The 17,109-nt window shown below is 39.9% G+C and overlaps 1 protein-coding gene and 1 pseudogene across 1 annotated transcript; both read right to left on the bottom strand.

Moving 5' to 3' along the window:
* Nucleotides 1-1,259: 1,259 nt before the first annotated feature.
* LOC129555562 (eukaryotic translation initiation factor 4E pseudogene) lies at nt 1,260-2,692 on the bottom strand (annotated as a pseudogene).
* Nucleotides 1,260-11,873, bottom strand: IFIT1 (interferon induced protein with tetratricopeptide repeats 1). The gene is made up of 2 exons (XM_055425127.2): nt 11,715-11,873; nt 1,260-4,287 (listed from the first exon to the last, which is right to left on the bottom strand). The coding sequence occupies exons 1-2, from the start codon at nt 11,717-11,719 to the stop codon at nt 2,868-2,870; spliced, it is 1,425 nt and encodes a 474-aa protein (XP_055281102.1). The 5' UTR covers nt 11,720-11,873; the 3' UTR covers nt 1,260-2,867.
* Nucleotides 11,874-17,109: the final 5,236 nt, after the last annotated feature.

Here is a 17,109-nt window from a genome sequence, read left to right as displayed (position 1 = left end):
AACAATCTGACAATGAATTAAATTTCAAACATCTTCATGGAGAAAACTGACCTTTAATTGACGATGTGCTTGTTTTCCTGTCTGTCTCTCTCACTCAGTGGCAAGCTGCATGAGGTTTGGGGAGAAATGTCTGCTTTGTTCACTGAGGGGTAGCAGAATATGCCATCCCCTCATATGCCACCTTGCCATAAGGGTTATTTTGAGCTGAAGGCAATTGAAATGAAGCAGATATAAGAAAAGCTCTCTGTTCTCCCCCATCTGCCTGAAAAATAATGTCTCTCCTGTCTCTGCCAGGAAGGACAGAAGTTAATCACCTGAGACAGCTCTAGTTCCTAAACAGCCCAGAGACACTGACAGAAAGATATACGTAACAAACCTTACAAGCAAACTCTTACCGTCCATTAGTTTCCCCTTTGCCTTCATACAGTCTGCTACTTAAAAAATTTGAAGTTCTTTGCCTTTGCCTTATCATTTCTCTAAAAATGTATCATTTGGTTGTTAGGATGCTATATAAGCCCACATTCTAGTCACCCTTTTGAGTTACTCATCACTGGGTACTCCTGTGTATGCCTGATGCATGTGTTAATAAACTTGTTTTTCTCTTGTTAATCTGTTTTTTGTCAGTTTAATTTAAGGCTCTAGCCAATGAACCTAAGATGGGTAGAGGTAAAAGAACCTTCCCTTCGCTCCTTCACCCTAGTACTTTTGGTATCTAGCACTGAAAGCTATTTATTGATAAAATGAATGAATTGAACATTCTATTTTATGTAAGTCCAGTGTTTGGTGGGTTTTTTTTTTTTTGCTATAAATCTACTCAACAAACTACTATTTTTTTCTACTTTTTTCCCCTTCTATATAACATTCACAGAGAAATGGTTCTTCTCTCTCTCTCTCTCACATATAGAGGCATGTATGTTCTGTTTGACTATTTTCTTTTTTTTTTTAAAGACAATTCACTGTACCCATTTTATATACAGGTTTGTACACTGTCTTAATATGAGTGGGATTGCTTTTCTACTTTAGTCAATTTTTTAACCAAAGCAAAATAACCTAAGTAATACAAAGTGTTAAAGTACAGCATAAAGATACAAAAACAGACATACTAATTCTAATTCGGAAGGTAATTATGATACTACATTTTTTATAATACACAATTACGTTGAGGAAATCACACAAACATAGGTCAGTGATTTGAATGAAAAGCATAAATTTGTAGCAAAGCATTGTAGTTAAGTTACCAAAAAAAAATTACCAAAGAATGCACAAAATTAATGTTTATTCCACCTTTATGTCATATTCCTAGATTCTTCACCAATGTTACATGAGAGAGAAAAACTAAAGCAAAACAAATGAAAAACTGAAATCAGAGTCACTAATGTTATCAAGTAGGGAAATAAATAAAATCTAGCAGCCATCAGCAAGAGTATAGCACAGATAATGCTGTAAAAAGAAACAAAATTGCCAGAAAACTATGCATCATACTCTTTCAAACCAGTAAAATATGCTCCTTCATACAATGGAACATAAACAAAATCATTCTTTTGTAAGGTATAGAAATGCAAGTTCTTTTTTTTAATATTGTAGATGGGTCAAATGTTTTTGTAATGGTTAATTCTATTAAGCTATTACAGAGTGGGTCAGGAACACATTTATGGATTCTGGGGATGATATGATGTGTACTGTAATACTTTGATTGGGATAATGGACACTATAGCCAAAAAAAAAGAAAATATGAATATAGAAGCACAAGACAAAGGCTAATGAGATTTCCTTGTATCTTAGCAACATTTAGATGGAACTCAAATTTAAATGCAGTCCATTCTGCTTTTGAAGAGGCTGTCTTTCAGCTCCCAAATCTTGATTGCTTGAGGCAGTCGCCTGTGAGAATACTCAGAGGGTGTCTTCTTAAACAACAAACCTATTTTTAGTGGTGGACCTGCTCTTAGTAGCTGTGTCTGCATGGGACTGATAACCAATCACTATCTTTGGAGGAAGTCCTAACTTTTCCTTGTATACCCCCCATATGTGTAACAGTTTCTCTGTTTTCATATTCAGTAGTCCATATTGCTATTTTATCACCTTTCAGTTCAGTTCAGTTACTTAGTCACGTCTGACTCTTTGCAACCCCATGGACTACAGCACGCCAGGCCTCCTGTCCATCAGCAACTTGCAGAGTTTCCTCAAACTCGTGTCCATGTCTTAGCACCTTTAGCTCTAACATTAACAACAGCTCCACATACATCATCACTGTAGTCATCAAAAGATTCTCCAATAAGGCACAGCAGTGTCTCTAGCCAAAAACATTGAGGTCACTTCGTCTCTGCTGTTTGTTCAGTGTAATTAGCCATTGTCCTCCTCGTTTGTTTTTCTCATCTTCCTACATAGGCTCAATACCGTCCTTAAAAAGTGAGTAGTCACAGCCAGGCATTAAATTACTAGATAACTGAATATGGTTGTACAGAGCCCAAAAGTCTTCAACAGTATCAAACTTAGAGATCAATCGAAGGTTTGCTTGCCAAGTTTTGCTTTCATCATTTTTATCATCATTTTTAAAAAACCAGCATGCCCATCTGTTCTGTAAAGGGTGTTTACAGTGTTCTGGGTTAGCAGCCTCCTGATTAGATTCTATTTTCTCTTCTTTTGTAGGCGGGGGATTGGGAGTAGGGGTGGTTTCTGGTTCCGCAGTCACCATCTTAGATCGATCTGATCACACAACTGCTCCTGAAGGCTGTTTGACTATTTTCTGAATACAACTAATGTTTTAGCAGGTTTGAGTAATTATTCAAAGTTTACATAATGCGTTTCTGAAAGTCACAAGCAGAAAAGATGATTAGTATATATTGTGACAGTAGTCCATATTTCAGTGCCTAGGGGTCAGAGTTCTCCAAGTCAGGAGCCAGCCTCAGGGCCTGCTCATAATACTCCAGGGCTTCATTCATTTCTCCTTTTACTTTGTGGATGAACCCAAGGATACTCAAGCTTTCTATATCTGATGGATTTCTCCGAAGTTTCTTTGAAGCCAATTTCGTCAAAGAATTAATGCTTTTATCCCTATCTATTGATGCATTATCTATTTTTATTGCTTTTAGATAATGGCTGATTGCATCAACTTCAGATTGTTTGTGAAATTCCAGAAATCGGCCATAGTGGAAATGTATGTGTTGCTGCAGATCTTTGTGGAGTGATTTCATGCAGAGCACTTTTTGAAAAGTATCATCAGCTTTTCTGTGGTCACCTGCTTCTGCATACATTTCTGCCAGGCTTGTATAAGCTAACTCAAATGTGGGCTTTAGTTGCACAGCACGTTCGAAATGTTGTATGGCTAATGGTACTATTCTGTTGATATTTTCTTTATCCTGTCCTTTAGGCTGAGAGTTTGTAGCTCTCTTTATTTGCATTATTTGTGACTTGTAGCAAAGCCCTGTCTGGTGATGCAGGAAAGCAGAGGAGGGGGTTTCCTCCAAGGCCAATTTTGAGAGCCGAAGAGCTTCATCCAGAACGCCTTTTCTTCGGTAAAACTTGGCAGCATACCGAAAGACATAGGTCTTTGAGGACGCATCGGTCAGTGCTTCTTTGATGTACTTTTCTCCTTCAGCTTCTTGTTCTACATCTTGAAGCTTCAGGCCAAGGAGAGCCTTAATGTATGCATCATTTGGATTTAGCCTGACAGCCTGTTTTAGGATGTTGAGACAAAATTCCCCACTACTCTGTGCTTTGTTAAAGCCCTCCAAGCGATAGACAACGATTGCATACCCAGTGCTGAATTCAGGGTTTTCAGGGTCCACTTCCAGAGCCTTTTCAAAGCAGACTTTGGCCCGTTCATAATTCTTTCCTCCACATTTCAGCAAGGCCCATCCTTCCTCACAGTCCATCTGAGGACACTCCATTCTGTAGCTGGAGGAATTCACAAGTTTCCTGCAAGTGTTCTTCACCTTGTCCAGGTAAATCTGGGCTTCTGCCTGTTGGCCCATATGGTAATGCAACCAGGCATAGTTGCCCCAGGTAACCAGACTTCTCACTTCTGATTGGTTGGCATGTTCTGCCTGGGTTAAATCTTCAGCTTCTTGTAAACTCTTCAAGGCTTCCTCATTTTGGCCTTTCAGGTGTTTCACGTAGGCCAGTAAGTTGTATATTCCCACATTGTATTTGATGTCCAGGAATGTAATCTCCTCCAAGACCCTGTTTTCTAAATCCGGTATTTCTGTCTCTTCAATGATTAACTCCCATGTAAAGTGACATCTCAACTGTTGCAGCTTATCCTTGATCTGATCCTCATCAGCACTATAACTGTAAAAACAAAAGCAGATTTTCTTTGTTAGGTGACAAACAGCCAATAGAAATAAGCCAGGTAAAACACCTCCTATTTAGAGCCCAGCCTTGAAAATGGCATGCCTGCTTTGATCTTCCATTAAGTTCCTGTATTTCTAAGATCCATGTGGCCTCTGAATGCAGTTTGCTTGGCTCCATACACTGACTCCAGTACTTTCTAGCCATGAAACTTCTCTGTGCTTCAGAACCTCCTTTGTAAGGCGCAGAAGATAAACTTATCACTCTGGATTTGGTGAGAATTAATAAGCCTATCTATGTAAAACACTTAGAGCATGCATATTTCCTGCTATATAAGAGTTTTCTATTTTCCTATTGCTGTAATTAAGGTAGAGACCAGGAAGAAACGCAGAGCCTTAGGAAATATTATTGACATCAGGACCTTAGTCTGCAGATTATGTAACAAATTAAGACTACCTAAATGTGATCATATTTGACCCATTTATTTTATTTGGATTTATTTGTGGGAAATATTTATTTATTTATATGTATTCACATTAATTTGCAAAGATAGAACATGAGTCCAGTGTATCCTTCACCCAGTTTCTCCCAAAGATTATATTTTATCCAACTATAGTACAACATCAAAACTAGGAAACTGGCAGTGGTACAATATGCGCACAGTTCATTTTTCATTCCTACTAGTAATGTATGCTTCCCTGGTGGCTCAAACAGTAAAGAATTCGCTTGCAATGCTGGTGACCCAGGTTCGATCCCTTGATTGGGAAGATGCCCTGGAGAAGGGAATGGCAATCCACTCCAGTATTCTTGCCTGGAAAATTCCATGAACAGTGGAACCTGGTAGGCTACAGTCCATGGGGTCTCAAAGAATCAGAAACAACTGAGTAACTATCACACATACAGAGTAATGTATGAATGATCTAGTTCTTTGTATTCTTACCAGAATTTGATATTTCCACTTTTTTAAAAATGTTATTAGCTCTTTTAATAGCTCTTTGTGGTCTTAATTTGCATTTCCCTAATGGCTAGTGATGTTGAACATCTTTTGTGTGTTTATTTGCCATCCATAGATCCTTTTTGGTGAAATATCTCTTCATATCCTTTTCCTGTTTTCTAATGAGATTGTTTTTTATTGTTGGATTGCAAGAATTCTTTATAGATTCTAGATATGAATCATTGGTGAGGCATGTGGTTTTCAAATAATTTCTCACAACGTGTGAGTTGACTTGTCTTTTTTTCCTTTAATAAGGTCTCTTGAAGAGCAAAAGTTTTTACTTTTTAAAAAAAATTTTTTTGGTCCTGCCAAACGGCATGTGGGCTCTTGGTTTCCTGACCAGGGATCAAACCCGCACCTCCTTCATTGGAAACACAGAATCTTTTTCTTTCCTTTTTTTTTAAAAAAAATTATTTATTTTTAATTGGATGATAATTGCTTTACAATATTGTGTTGGTTTCTGCCATATGTCAACATGAATCAGCCATGGGTATACATATGTCCCCTCTCTCTTGAACCTCCCTCTCACCTCCCACCCCACCCCTCTAGGTTGTTATAGAGTACCAGATTTGAGCTCCTTCCTTGCATCATACAGCAAATTCCCACTGCCTATCTAGTTTTTTTTTTTTTTTTTCATTCTTTTCTTTTTTTAAATTATTTTTGAGACTTCCCTGGTGGTCCAGTGTCTAAGGCTCTGAACTCCCAATGCAGGGGGCCTGGGTTCGATCACTGGTCAGGGAACTAGATCCCACATGTGGTTTGCATTCCACAACTAAAGATCTTTCATGATACAACCAAGACCTGGTGCAGCCAAATAAATAAATTAAAATTATTTTTAATTAAAGGAAAAATTGCTTTACAATATTGTATTGGTTTCTGCTATATGTCAACATGAATCTGCTATATATCAGTGTATATATAGGTATATGTATATGTCCCCTCCCTCCTGAATCTTGCATCTCCAACCGCATCCCATCCCTCTAGGTTGTCTGGGTCTGAGCTCCCTAGTCATAAAGCAGATTCCCACTATCTGCTTTACATATGGCAATGTATAAGTTTCAATGCTACTCTCTCAATGGTAAGTGCAGAGTCTTAACCACTGGACCACCAGGGAAGTTCCCAAAGTTTCTACTTTTGATGAGGTATAATTTATTGATTTCTTTTTTCTCTTAATGGATCATGTGTTTGGTATCATGTCTAGGAACTCTTCACCAGGCCCTAAGTCTTGAAAGTTTTCTCCTGTGTTTTCTTCTACAAGTTCTATCATTTTACATTTAAATCTGTGATCCATTTTGAGTTGCTTTTGCATAATGTATGGAGGTTAGGTCAGTGGCTCATTTTTCAGCCTCTGGATACCCAGTTGTCCAGCACCATTTGTTGAAGCCTGTTCATCCTCCCATCCTCTGTTGAATTGCATTTGCAATTTGTCAAAAATCAGTTGGCTGTGCTTGTGTGGGATTGTTTCTGGGTTCCTTATTCTGTTCCACTAATCTCTGTGTTTATTCTTCCACCAATACCATACTGTCTTGTTTAGTGTATATAAACAGTCTGAAAACTGGGTAGGGTGATTCCTCTCTATTCTTTTTTTCAAAATTGTTTTTATAGTTCCTTTGCATTTCCATATAAATTTTAGATTAATATTTCCTGTGTCTATAAAAGTCTTGCTGGAGTTTGATAGGAATGTTTTTGTCAGTTGTGGAAAATAGACATTTTTACTATGTTGAATCTTCTAATCCATGAATATGCTGTGTCTGTTTATGTAGATATTCTTTGATTTCTTTAATTAGCATTTGTAGTTTTAGACATTCAAGTCCTATGCATGTTATGTTAGGTTTACACTTAAGTACACGTATTTGGGAAGTGAGTTGGGGAGAGTGGCCTTATTACCTCTTTATGGTGGTGAAAATCCTAAACTCCACTAGCCCTCTCTGTTGCCATCTCAGTGGGTAGTGGGAAGGCACCTCATTACCACCAGGTGGGTGCTGGTATCCACATTGCTTTTATAGTCTTCACTACCCCACTGCAAAGAGAGGGACCCTTGTTACCATCCAAGTGGAGATGAAAGTCTTTGCATTCCACTTGGGCTTCTCTGGCATCATCCATAGGGGGAGGGAGAGGGAGAGAGTCCCGATGCCTAGCTCATAGTGTGGTGAGAATAGAAGTCTTGGCTACCCACTCAGCCTTTACTAGCAGAGTTTGGAATGGGTCTTTAGTTTTTGTTTGACTTTTCCTGTGGTATTTGGCTGGAGCAGTAGTTGTTTATAAATTTTTTGTTTTGCTAGGCTGCCTCCTTTTTGGGTCCTTTGGCTAGAGAGAGCAGGTTTTTCATGGGACTTTTCTGTTTATGCCTATTGGCATTTCTAGGTTTCTGTCTTCTCCAGCACTCAGTCTGGGATGTATGCAGAAAAGAGGAATCAGTTCAGTTCAGTTCAGTCGCTCAGTCGTGTCCGACTCTCCGCGACCCCATGAATCACAGCACGCCAGGCCTCCCTGTCCATTAACAACTCCCGGAGTTAACTCAAACTCATGTCCATAGAGTTGGTGATGCCATCTAGCCATCTCATTCTCCGTCGTCCCCTTCTCCTCCTGCCCCCAATCCTTCCCAGCATCAGAGTCTTTTCCAGTGAGTCAACTCGTCACATGAGGTGGCCAAAGTATTGCAGTTTCAGCTTTAGCATCAGTCCTTCCAATGAATGCCCAGGATTGATCTTTAGAATGGACTGGTTGGATCTCCTTGCAGTCCAAGGGACTCTCAAGAGTCTTTTCCAGCACCACAGTTCAAAAGCATCAATTCTTATCCATATACAAAAGATTGAATTTGGACCCTTAGCTTATACTATATACAAAAAATGAATTCAAAATGTGTCAAAGATCTAAATGAAACACCTAAAGCTATAAAACAAAGGTCCGTCTAGTCAAGGCTATGGTTTTTCCCGTGGTCATGTATGGATGTGAGAGTTGGACTGTGAAGAAAGCTGACCACCGAAGAATTGATGCTTTTGAACTGTGGTGCTGGAGAAGACTCTTGAGAGTCCCTTGGACTGCAAGGATATCCAACCAGTCCATTCTAAAGGAGATCAATCCTGGGCGTTCATTGGAAGGACTGATGCTAAAGCTGAAACTGCAATACTTTGGCCACCTCATGCGACGAGTTGACTCACTGGAAAAGACTCTGATGCTGGGAAAGGTTGGGGGCAGGAGGAGACGGGGACGACAGAGAATGAGATGGCTGGATGGCATCACCGACTCTATGGACATGAGTTTGAGTGAACTCTGGGAGTTGGTGATGGACAGGGAGGCCTGGCGTGCTGTGATTCATGGGGTCGCGGAGAGTCGGACACGACTGAGCAACTGAACTGAACTGAACTGAACTGAAAGCTATAAAAATATAGAAAAGGAAACGGGAAAAGCTCCATGACATTGGATTTAGCAGCAATTTCTTGGATATGCTAAAAACGAAGATAACAAAAGTAAAAATAAACAAGTTGAGCTTTAGCAAAACTAAAAAGTTTTGTGCATCAAAGGACACTATCAATAGAATGAAAAGACATCCCACAGAATGGGAGAAAATGTTTGCAAAGCATGTACCTGATAAGGGATTAATATTTAGACTAATAAACAGCTCCTACAACTCAACAACAGAAAAACAAATAACTGATTAAAAGAATGGGCAAAGGACTTGAATAGACATTTCCCTAAAGAAAATATACAGATGGCCAGTAAGTACATGAAAAGATGTTCAACATCACCAATCATTAATGAAATGCAAATCAAAACCATAATAAAATACCTCTACACATCCTTTAGGATGGCTATTTATCAAAAATACAGAAAAAACCAAATGTTGTCAAGGGTGTGGAGAAATTAGAACCCTTGTACATTGCTAGGGAGAATGTAAAATGGGGCAGCTGCTGTGGAAAATGATGATTCCTCAAAAAATTAAATATAGAATTACCGTATAATTCAGCAATTCCACTTCTGGTAGATACCCAAAATAAATGAAAGCAAAGACTTGAATAGATATTTGTATACTTATATTCATAGCAGCATTATTCACAGTAGTCAAAAGGTGGGAGAAACCCAAGTGTCCTCCAGTGGATGAATGGATAAACAAAATGTAGTCAGTACATACAATGGAATATTATTCAGCTTTAAAATGGAAGTACATTCTGACACATGCTTCAGTATGGATGAACCTTGAAGGCATTATGTTAAATAAGTCAGTCACAAAAGACCGTGTGTTGTATGCTTCCATATATATGAAATATCTACAATAGACAAATCTATAGAGACAGAAAGGAGATTAATGGTTACCAGGTCCTGGAGTGAAGAATGAGAGGTGAGTGACTGCTCAGAGTTACAAAATTTGCTTAAACTAGATAGTGGTGATGGTTGCACTACGTTGTTGTACTAAATACTATAAAATTGTCTACTTAAAATAGTTAAAGCTATAGTTTTTCTAGTAGTCATATATGGATGTGAGAGTTGGACTGTAAAGAAAGTTGAGCGCCAAAGAATTGATGCTTTTGAACTGTGGTGTTGCAGAAGACTCTTTAGAGTCCCTTGGACTGCAAGGAGATCAAACCAGTCACTTATAAAGGAAATCAGACCTGAATATTCATTGGAGGGACTGATGCTGAAGCTGAAACTCCAATACTTTGGCCACCTGATGCGGAGAACTGACTCACTGGAAAAGACCCTGACACTGGGAAAGATTGAAGGCAGGAGGAGAAGGAAATGACAGAGGATGAGATGGTTGGATGGCATCACCAACTTGATGGCCATGAGTTTGAACAAGCTCCAGGAGTTGGTGATGGACAGGGAAGCCTGGCATGCTGCAGTCTTTGGAGTTGCAAAGAGTCAGACACGACTGAATGACTGAACTCAACTGAACTGAAAATAGTTAAAATGGTAAATTTTATCATACATGTATTTTATCACTATAAAAATTCATGTTATTAGCCTGAGTAGAAATTCTGCAAATTATATATGTAAATATGCATACTTGCATGCTAAGTCGCTTCAGTTGTGTCTGACTCTTTGCAACCCCATGGACTATAGCCCACCAGGGTCCTCTGTCCATGGGATTCTCCAGGCAAAAATACTGGAGTGGGTTGCCATACCCTCCTCTAGGGGATCTTCCTTTAAAATACAAAAGCTAATTACTATGCCACCTGGAATGATCTCATGAACCTCCATTGGTACCTTTTAAGAAACATCAGTTTAAAGATTAAATAAGGTATCATTGAATAGAGACTCTGGTTCATGTCTAGCTCTATCACTTATTATCTGTGTAGTCTTAACTTTTTAATTTAAAATTCAGTATTGGCAAAAATAAGTATAATACAAGTACTTGCCTCATAAGTTTCTTTTGTAAATATAATAATTTACATAATACTTTGAAAGCCAGGCTGGCACTTGATAAGCATCCAGGACATGGCATCTACTTTTCTGTTATTATGATGATGATTTTTGCTGCTGTTGTCATTATTTTCTTATCAGTGATAATCCACTCTTATTTGTCTGTGAACTAAAGGAGGGCAGAAGGGTTGACAATAGGTCTGTAATTATGCATTTTCTGAAACTGTTGTCCCTTCAAAGTTTTGCACACTGGAACACTTAGGGCGAATTTGCAGGCCAATATTAATGTTTTCTTGATCTGATAAGATCCAGGGTTCTTTGAATCAAGATTCAGTTTAGATAATACAGTTTACATTAGGCCCTTTAGCTAAGGAAGGTGTGGGAGTTCCCAAGCACAGAACTCTAGCCAAGCCCTGTGGACAGGAGGCCTTCAAGGATCTGCAGTCCACCTGGCTTCCCCAGAGGACAGTTAACCTGCTAACCTTAGATCCAGTCAGATTGACAAGGCCCGCCATAGGAACCTGGCAGTGCAGATAGTGAGACCAGATGCCAGCAGAGAAAGGTCTTGTTCTCTAAGCAGTGAGCATCTCTTCCTCATCCACCACAGTATTTCTCTCAAGAAAGCTGAGAGACCCCACTGCTGTGGCTCACACAGCTGTGTGCATTCTGCTTTTTTCCTCCTGTGGAGGAGCCAGAAAGCAACATCTGTATCCAGATTAACTGTCCATTCCCTCCCTAGGTCAGACAGAAGTGAGATTGGTGGAAAATTGTTTCAGAGACTGGGATTGTTTTCTCCCTTCCTCCCTTTCCATTTCCCTCCCTTTCTTTGGGTTTCAGCAAATTCCTCAGGAAGATCCTAACAAAAAAGGAAAATGAACTGATAAAACAGTTTATGGGCATGTATGAACGTGCATGTGTGTGAGGGCACACTCACGTATACATTCAGTCCGAAACAGTCGGTCAAATAGAAAAATAAGGAAATGGCATCACTGAGACAAGTCTGTTGATACAGTATGGTTAAAATATTTCCAGAAACTTTATACAGAAAGGCAGAGAAGCAGAGAATGCTTACCTCATGGTTGCTGTGAATTAGGCAGCAGTTCTACGATGTTTTGTCTAGCTGGATGGTCTTCTCTGAGGTTGGTTCTGTCCGTCTTATGGATTTTCAGATAAATTTATGCCCCAGCTCAGGGCTATATAAGGGAGATAAACAGCAGCTAATGATGTAACTTGTGGGTGTGTTTTTGCAACAAAAAGTTGGAAACTGAAAGTAGAAAGTGAAACTAAAGTAGGCAGGATTGCAGAAAATGAAACTTAAGCAGCTCTTGCTTCCTTTGTTCTGTTTTGAAAATGGATTGAGAAAAGGCTGGTGGAAAGCAGTTTTTTTGATGTGCTGATTCCTCTCTTTGGGAATTAGCAAGCTCTGGTAGCAAGCTTCTGCAGATGGTGAAGCACAGGAAAGTCTGCTGCTGCTGCTGCTGCGTCACTTCAGTCGTGTCCGACTCTGTGTGACCCCATAGACGGAAGCCCACCAGGCTCCCCCATCCCTGGGATTCTCCAGGCAAGAACACTGGAGTGGGTTGCCATTTCCTTCTCCAATGTGTGAAAGTGAAGTTGCTCAGTTGTGTCCGAAAGTCTAGGGTGCTACAGTTGATGGGGTCCCAAAGAGTCAGACATGACTGAGCAACTGAACGACAACAAATTCCTCTCTCAGACTTTGTAAGGCCTTTTTGAAACCCAGGAACTAAGAGATGCCAGTAATGTAGACTCCACTGAACCTATAGCCAAGGAGTCCTGTGAAAATTGGCTCTGTGAACTTGCCAAAGTCATGCCTTCAATCTGTGCCTTTGTTTGCTCATCTGGAAACAGACATTGTTCTTGATATGGTATAAAATTCTGCAAGTCACTAAACTGGAGCCTTAACTCAAATTTGTTCCAATTCTCTGAGAGATCAGTCTTACTAATTATTTTGTGCCTTTGCATATCCTTCTTTCTGGAGAATGATCAGTGATAAAAAAAAAGAGAGTCCTAAAACTCCTTCTTTATTCATGGAAACCAAGAAAATCTGCTAGAATCTTAAGACTTCAAATAAAACATGTTGGGCCTGAATGAATATTTCCTTATTTGTAATGCTCTCTATTGTAGCCATCTAAAGTGTTCGTATTCACTAGACATGATTATCATATCTGTGTAATAGTATTATCCTCTTGGTGCCCATGGCATCCACTTTTGGCCTACCTCAACCTGGCCTGTGTAATCTTATATAGTCATGGTGCTTGTGGTAAGAGGTTGAGAAGAGTAAGTGCTGATATAATGGAAAAACCCGAATGAATTTTTGGCCAGTCCAGTACTTAGCAACTACTTGGCACATAAAAGATTGCAAATAAAAGATGACTATTGATGGTAATAATAGTAGTAGTGGTATTTTCTGTCATCAAGTTTAAATAGTGCTTTCTTAAAAAAACACACCTATATTCTTTCTTTTAAATAAGAATCAGAAAAGGAGGAGCTGTAAGAATGTGTTCCTCTTAGAAACACTTAAACACACTGCCAAATCTAAACTGTTCCTGCTTAATCCCTCCTACCCAGCTCATCTGCCATCTCATCCTGAACTAGTTAGAAAGTTCTACACAAATAAAAATTTGTGAATAAATTGTATTCTAATAAATGTTCAGGCAATAAGCAGATGCCGAGATAAATTAGAGAGCTAACCTCTCTTTGCAAGGGAGTGAGGTGTCTTCGGAATTCTTGTGAAGAAAAACAGCTGGGTTTGTAATTTTCCAGTGCGCTAGATAGAATGCAGAGAAGCACACAAAATGTACGCCGTTGCCACGAATTTGGCAGCAGTCCTGGGTCTATGGGACTGTGGCTTGGACTGATTAGATATTCGGAATCTTGCCCAGTGTCTCTGTGGAATAAACAGACCTTTGAGCAACACTGGACAGAGCAGTAGAGAAGAAAACAGCCCCCCAAAAAGTCTGTGTATGTGTGTGTCCAAGAGTGCACTTACAGCTAGGAAAAAAAAACAAGAGCTGGAGAAAATGAAACTTACAGAAACGAAATATCAGCACTATGCTATGAGTCCATTCCCAGGAGTATAGGATCAGCTGGCTCCCTGAGTGAATGGCCAGCTGTGATAAACTACTTCATCTCCATGAGCCTCAGTTTCCTCAACTGATGCAAAAGTGATTGGGAATAGAGTATTGAATTTCGATCGTCATAGCACATGAGAATCATCTAGGGAGGCTTCAGAATAGTGCTAATTCGGCCCCACCTGGGACCAATTGAATACATCGCTGGGAATGCCCCTCACCCCATCTCAGTGTTAAAAGGAAATGCCCAGGTGATCTTGATGTACACCTGGGCTGGAACAAGGTCCTGTTGTCTGTTGGATGACAGAAATTCTCTGACTGACTGATGTGGACTCAGTCCCTGAACCTCCTTCCCTTTCTGTGAGGCCCAATTTCTGTCTCTTCATTACTCTGCCTTGTTTCCCCACCTGCACAGTGGGCAGTGAAGTCCTCAGTTTCCTCCTGATTCACAGCATGGCATGGAAGAAGAATGGAATTCTGAATGTTTTGACCTCTACAATGGCAGCCCACTCCAGTACTCTTGCCTGGAAAATCCCATGGATGGAGGAGCCTGGTAGGCTGCAGTCCGTGGGGTCGCTAAGGGCTGGACATGACTGAGCGGCTTCACTTTCACTTTTCACTTTCATGCATCGGAGAAGGAAATGGCAACCCACTCCAGTGTTCTTGCCTGGAGAATCCCAGGGACGGGGAGCCTGGTGGGCTGCCGTCTATGGGGTCGCACAGAGTCGGACACGACTGAAGTGACTTAGCAGTAGCAGCAGAGGGAAACAGGGATGGGAGAGGGCAAAATGGTTAAGGGGGTCAACTATGTGGTGACAGGTGGCAACTAAACATTTGGTGGTTAGCACACTGTAGTGTGTACAGAAGTTGAAATATAGTGTTGTACATATAAAACTTATATAGTGTGATAAACCAACAAAAGAGTATGTTCCTGGCTTTTGAGATTATTTCTAAATACTTCCCCTCACATCCATGGTGAAGAACTCAGAGACATCAGAAGTCTTTTGTTGTGAGTGTTCTAATGATTTTCACATACTTCTCATGGTTTTCAGGGGTCCACTCAGCCCACCTTGACCCGCAGTTTGGCTTGTTGCAACACAGTCGAGTTCAAACTGAACTTGTACCATTTCCTCCTTTACATTTCAGGCTTCTCTTGAAATAGACTCACAGGAAGTTGTTGGTAGAGTCTTGAGCCACCAGCCCCCTCCCCCTCCCTCCCCCCAATAGCAGCATCTTGTGTAACTGTAGTACAGTATCAAAACCAGGAAAATGATATTGGTACTGTGTGTATATTTTAAAGAGGGAGGTACGGTCATGGGCGATGCTCCTGAAAGTCTTAGAAAACTACGTGGGGGTCTGTTAGAAGCCCAGCTCAGTATCCTTTGTTAAGAGCTTGAAAGTTAGTCAGTCAGTCATATCCGACTCTTTGTGACCCCATGAACTGTATGTAGCCTGCCAGGCTCCTCTGTCCGTGGAATTCTCCAGGCAAGATCCTGATGTGGGTTGTCATTCCCTTCTCTGGGTGACCTTCCCAACCCAGGGATCAAACCCAGGTCTCCCACAGATTCTTTACCATTTGAACTACCCGGAATGCCCTGTGTATATTTTAAAGATAAAATATGTTGTGATTTCATCTTACAAATACAAATTTACCAAAATTTTACTTAATTGATCCTACATCTGTTTCTTTTCTCCTGAATTGACTATCTCATTTCTAAGTGATACCAGTGTACATATGTTCTATTCCACAATACACTAAGAAGTCTCAGAATAACAAAACAATTCAAAATGACTGCTTATTTGCTGTTCTTTTGTCCACAAGATATATCCTTTTCAAAAGTTGAATTACAATGTGTTAAAAAAAAATCACTTGGCATACTTCTCTCTGTGGTTTTAGCCTTTATCCCATATATACATAGAGGTTCATTTTCCTTGTTTTGATTTACTTTAAATACTTCTTTTTTTTACTTTTTTATCCTAACATTTTATTATGAACATCATTAAACATAGAGTTCAGAGAATTTTCCAAGAAATGCTAATGTACTCACCACCTAGATTCTACAGTTAACATTTTACTTTGTTTGCTTTGTCAGATATTCAGCCATCAACTTCTGGATCTACCCATCAATTGATCTTATTTTGTTGTGGTTGTTGCATAAGAAGATAATCAGTATGATTAATTGATAAAACATTTCAGCATATGTATTATTTTAACTTAGTCAGACCTTGTTTACAAGGAAAAGATGGTATTTGTGCTGCAGTAGTTTTCTTCTGTCTAGATCTAATAAATCTGCTCTGTTTAGTATCCACAAAGTTGAAATGGTATTATTTGTGTGTTCTCTAGGTGTCATCCAAATGACCTACCCAGACTCCTTCACCCTCTGCCACTGGTCAATTCCAGTTCTCAGGAATCAAGATAGCATGACAGCCTTTTACTTCCATGGTCCTATAGAAGTAAACCCTACCCTGCCCCATAATATTTTTAAAAAATTCTTGGTAGGTTTATATTCCCTTGGCTTCCTTGCCTCACACCCTCTACTGCTGTATAAGTTACCTCTGTGTTTTTCTGAAATGAAATAAAAATGTGAGTTGCCCTGTCGTCTCCAACTCTTTGTGACCCTATGGACTGTAGCCTGCCAGGCTTCTCTACCCATGGGATTCTCTGGGCAAGAATACTAGAGTGGGTAGCCATTCCCTTCTCCAGGGGATCTTCCTGACCCAGGGATTGAGCCCTGGTCTCCTGTATTGCAGTCTGATTCTTTACCATCTGAGCCACCAGGGAAGCCTGAGTTTTTTTTTTTTTTTTACCTCCACTCAAACACAGAATGTACAAAAAACATAGAATCTGAATTTCAGCCTTCAGTGGCCCTACAGAACTTCAGATGCACACCTGCCTCACAGGGCTGCCCTGCCAACCTGCCAGAAAAGAATTCTTGCTCTTACACATAGTGATTCATCAACATGTGTCATCTTTCGCCTGTTGCCTCATGCTCGGGGAAGACTATGGAGTAGAATGTCATCACAGAGGTATCCTCACTGTCTGAGATAGGAATGCAGAGAATTTAAAGTCCTCCTGTTCTTAGTGATTGCACGCAGTGTACTATTAATAGTCACGTAAGAATTATTACAGAGAGGAAAACAATAGACTGTGAAAGACTAGAGATCTCTTCAAGAAAATTAGAGATACCAAAGGAACATTTCATGCAAAGATGGGCTCAATAAGGACAAAAATGGTATGGACCTAACAGAAGCAGAAGATATTCAGAAGAGGTGGCAAGAATACACAGAAGAACTATACAGAAAAGATCTTCATGACCCAGATAATCATGATGGTGTGATCACTCACCTGGACATCCTGTTAAAGTCATGTGGGCC

This window comes from Moschus berezovskii, chromosome 12 (genome assembly GCF_049115385.1).
Source record: "Moschus berezovskii isolate FMDL1 chromosome 12, NW_MosBer_1.0, whole genome shotgun sequence".
Lineage (NCBI taxonomy): Eukaryota > Metazoa > Chordata > Mammalia > Artiodactyla > Moschidae > Moschus > Moschus berezovskii.
Note: the sequence above shows the minus strand (reverse complement) of the source record. Positions and strands in the feature narration are given on the sequence as shown.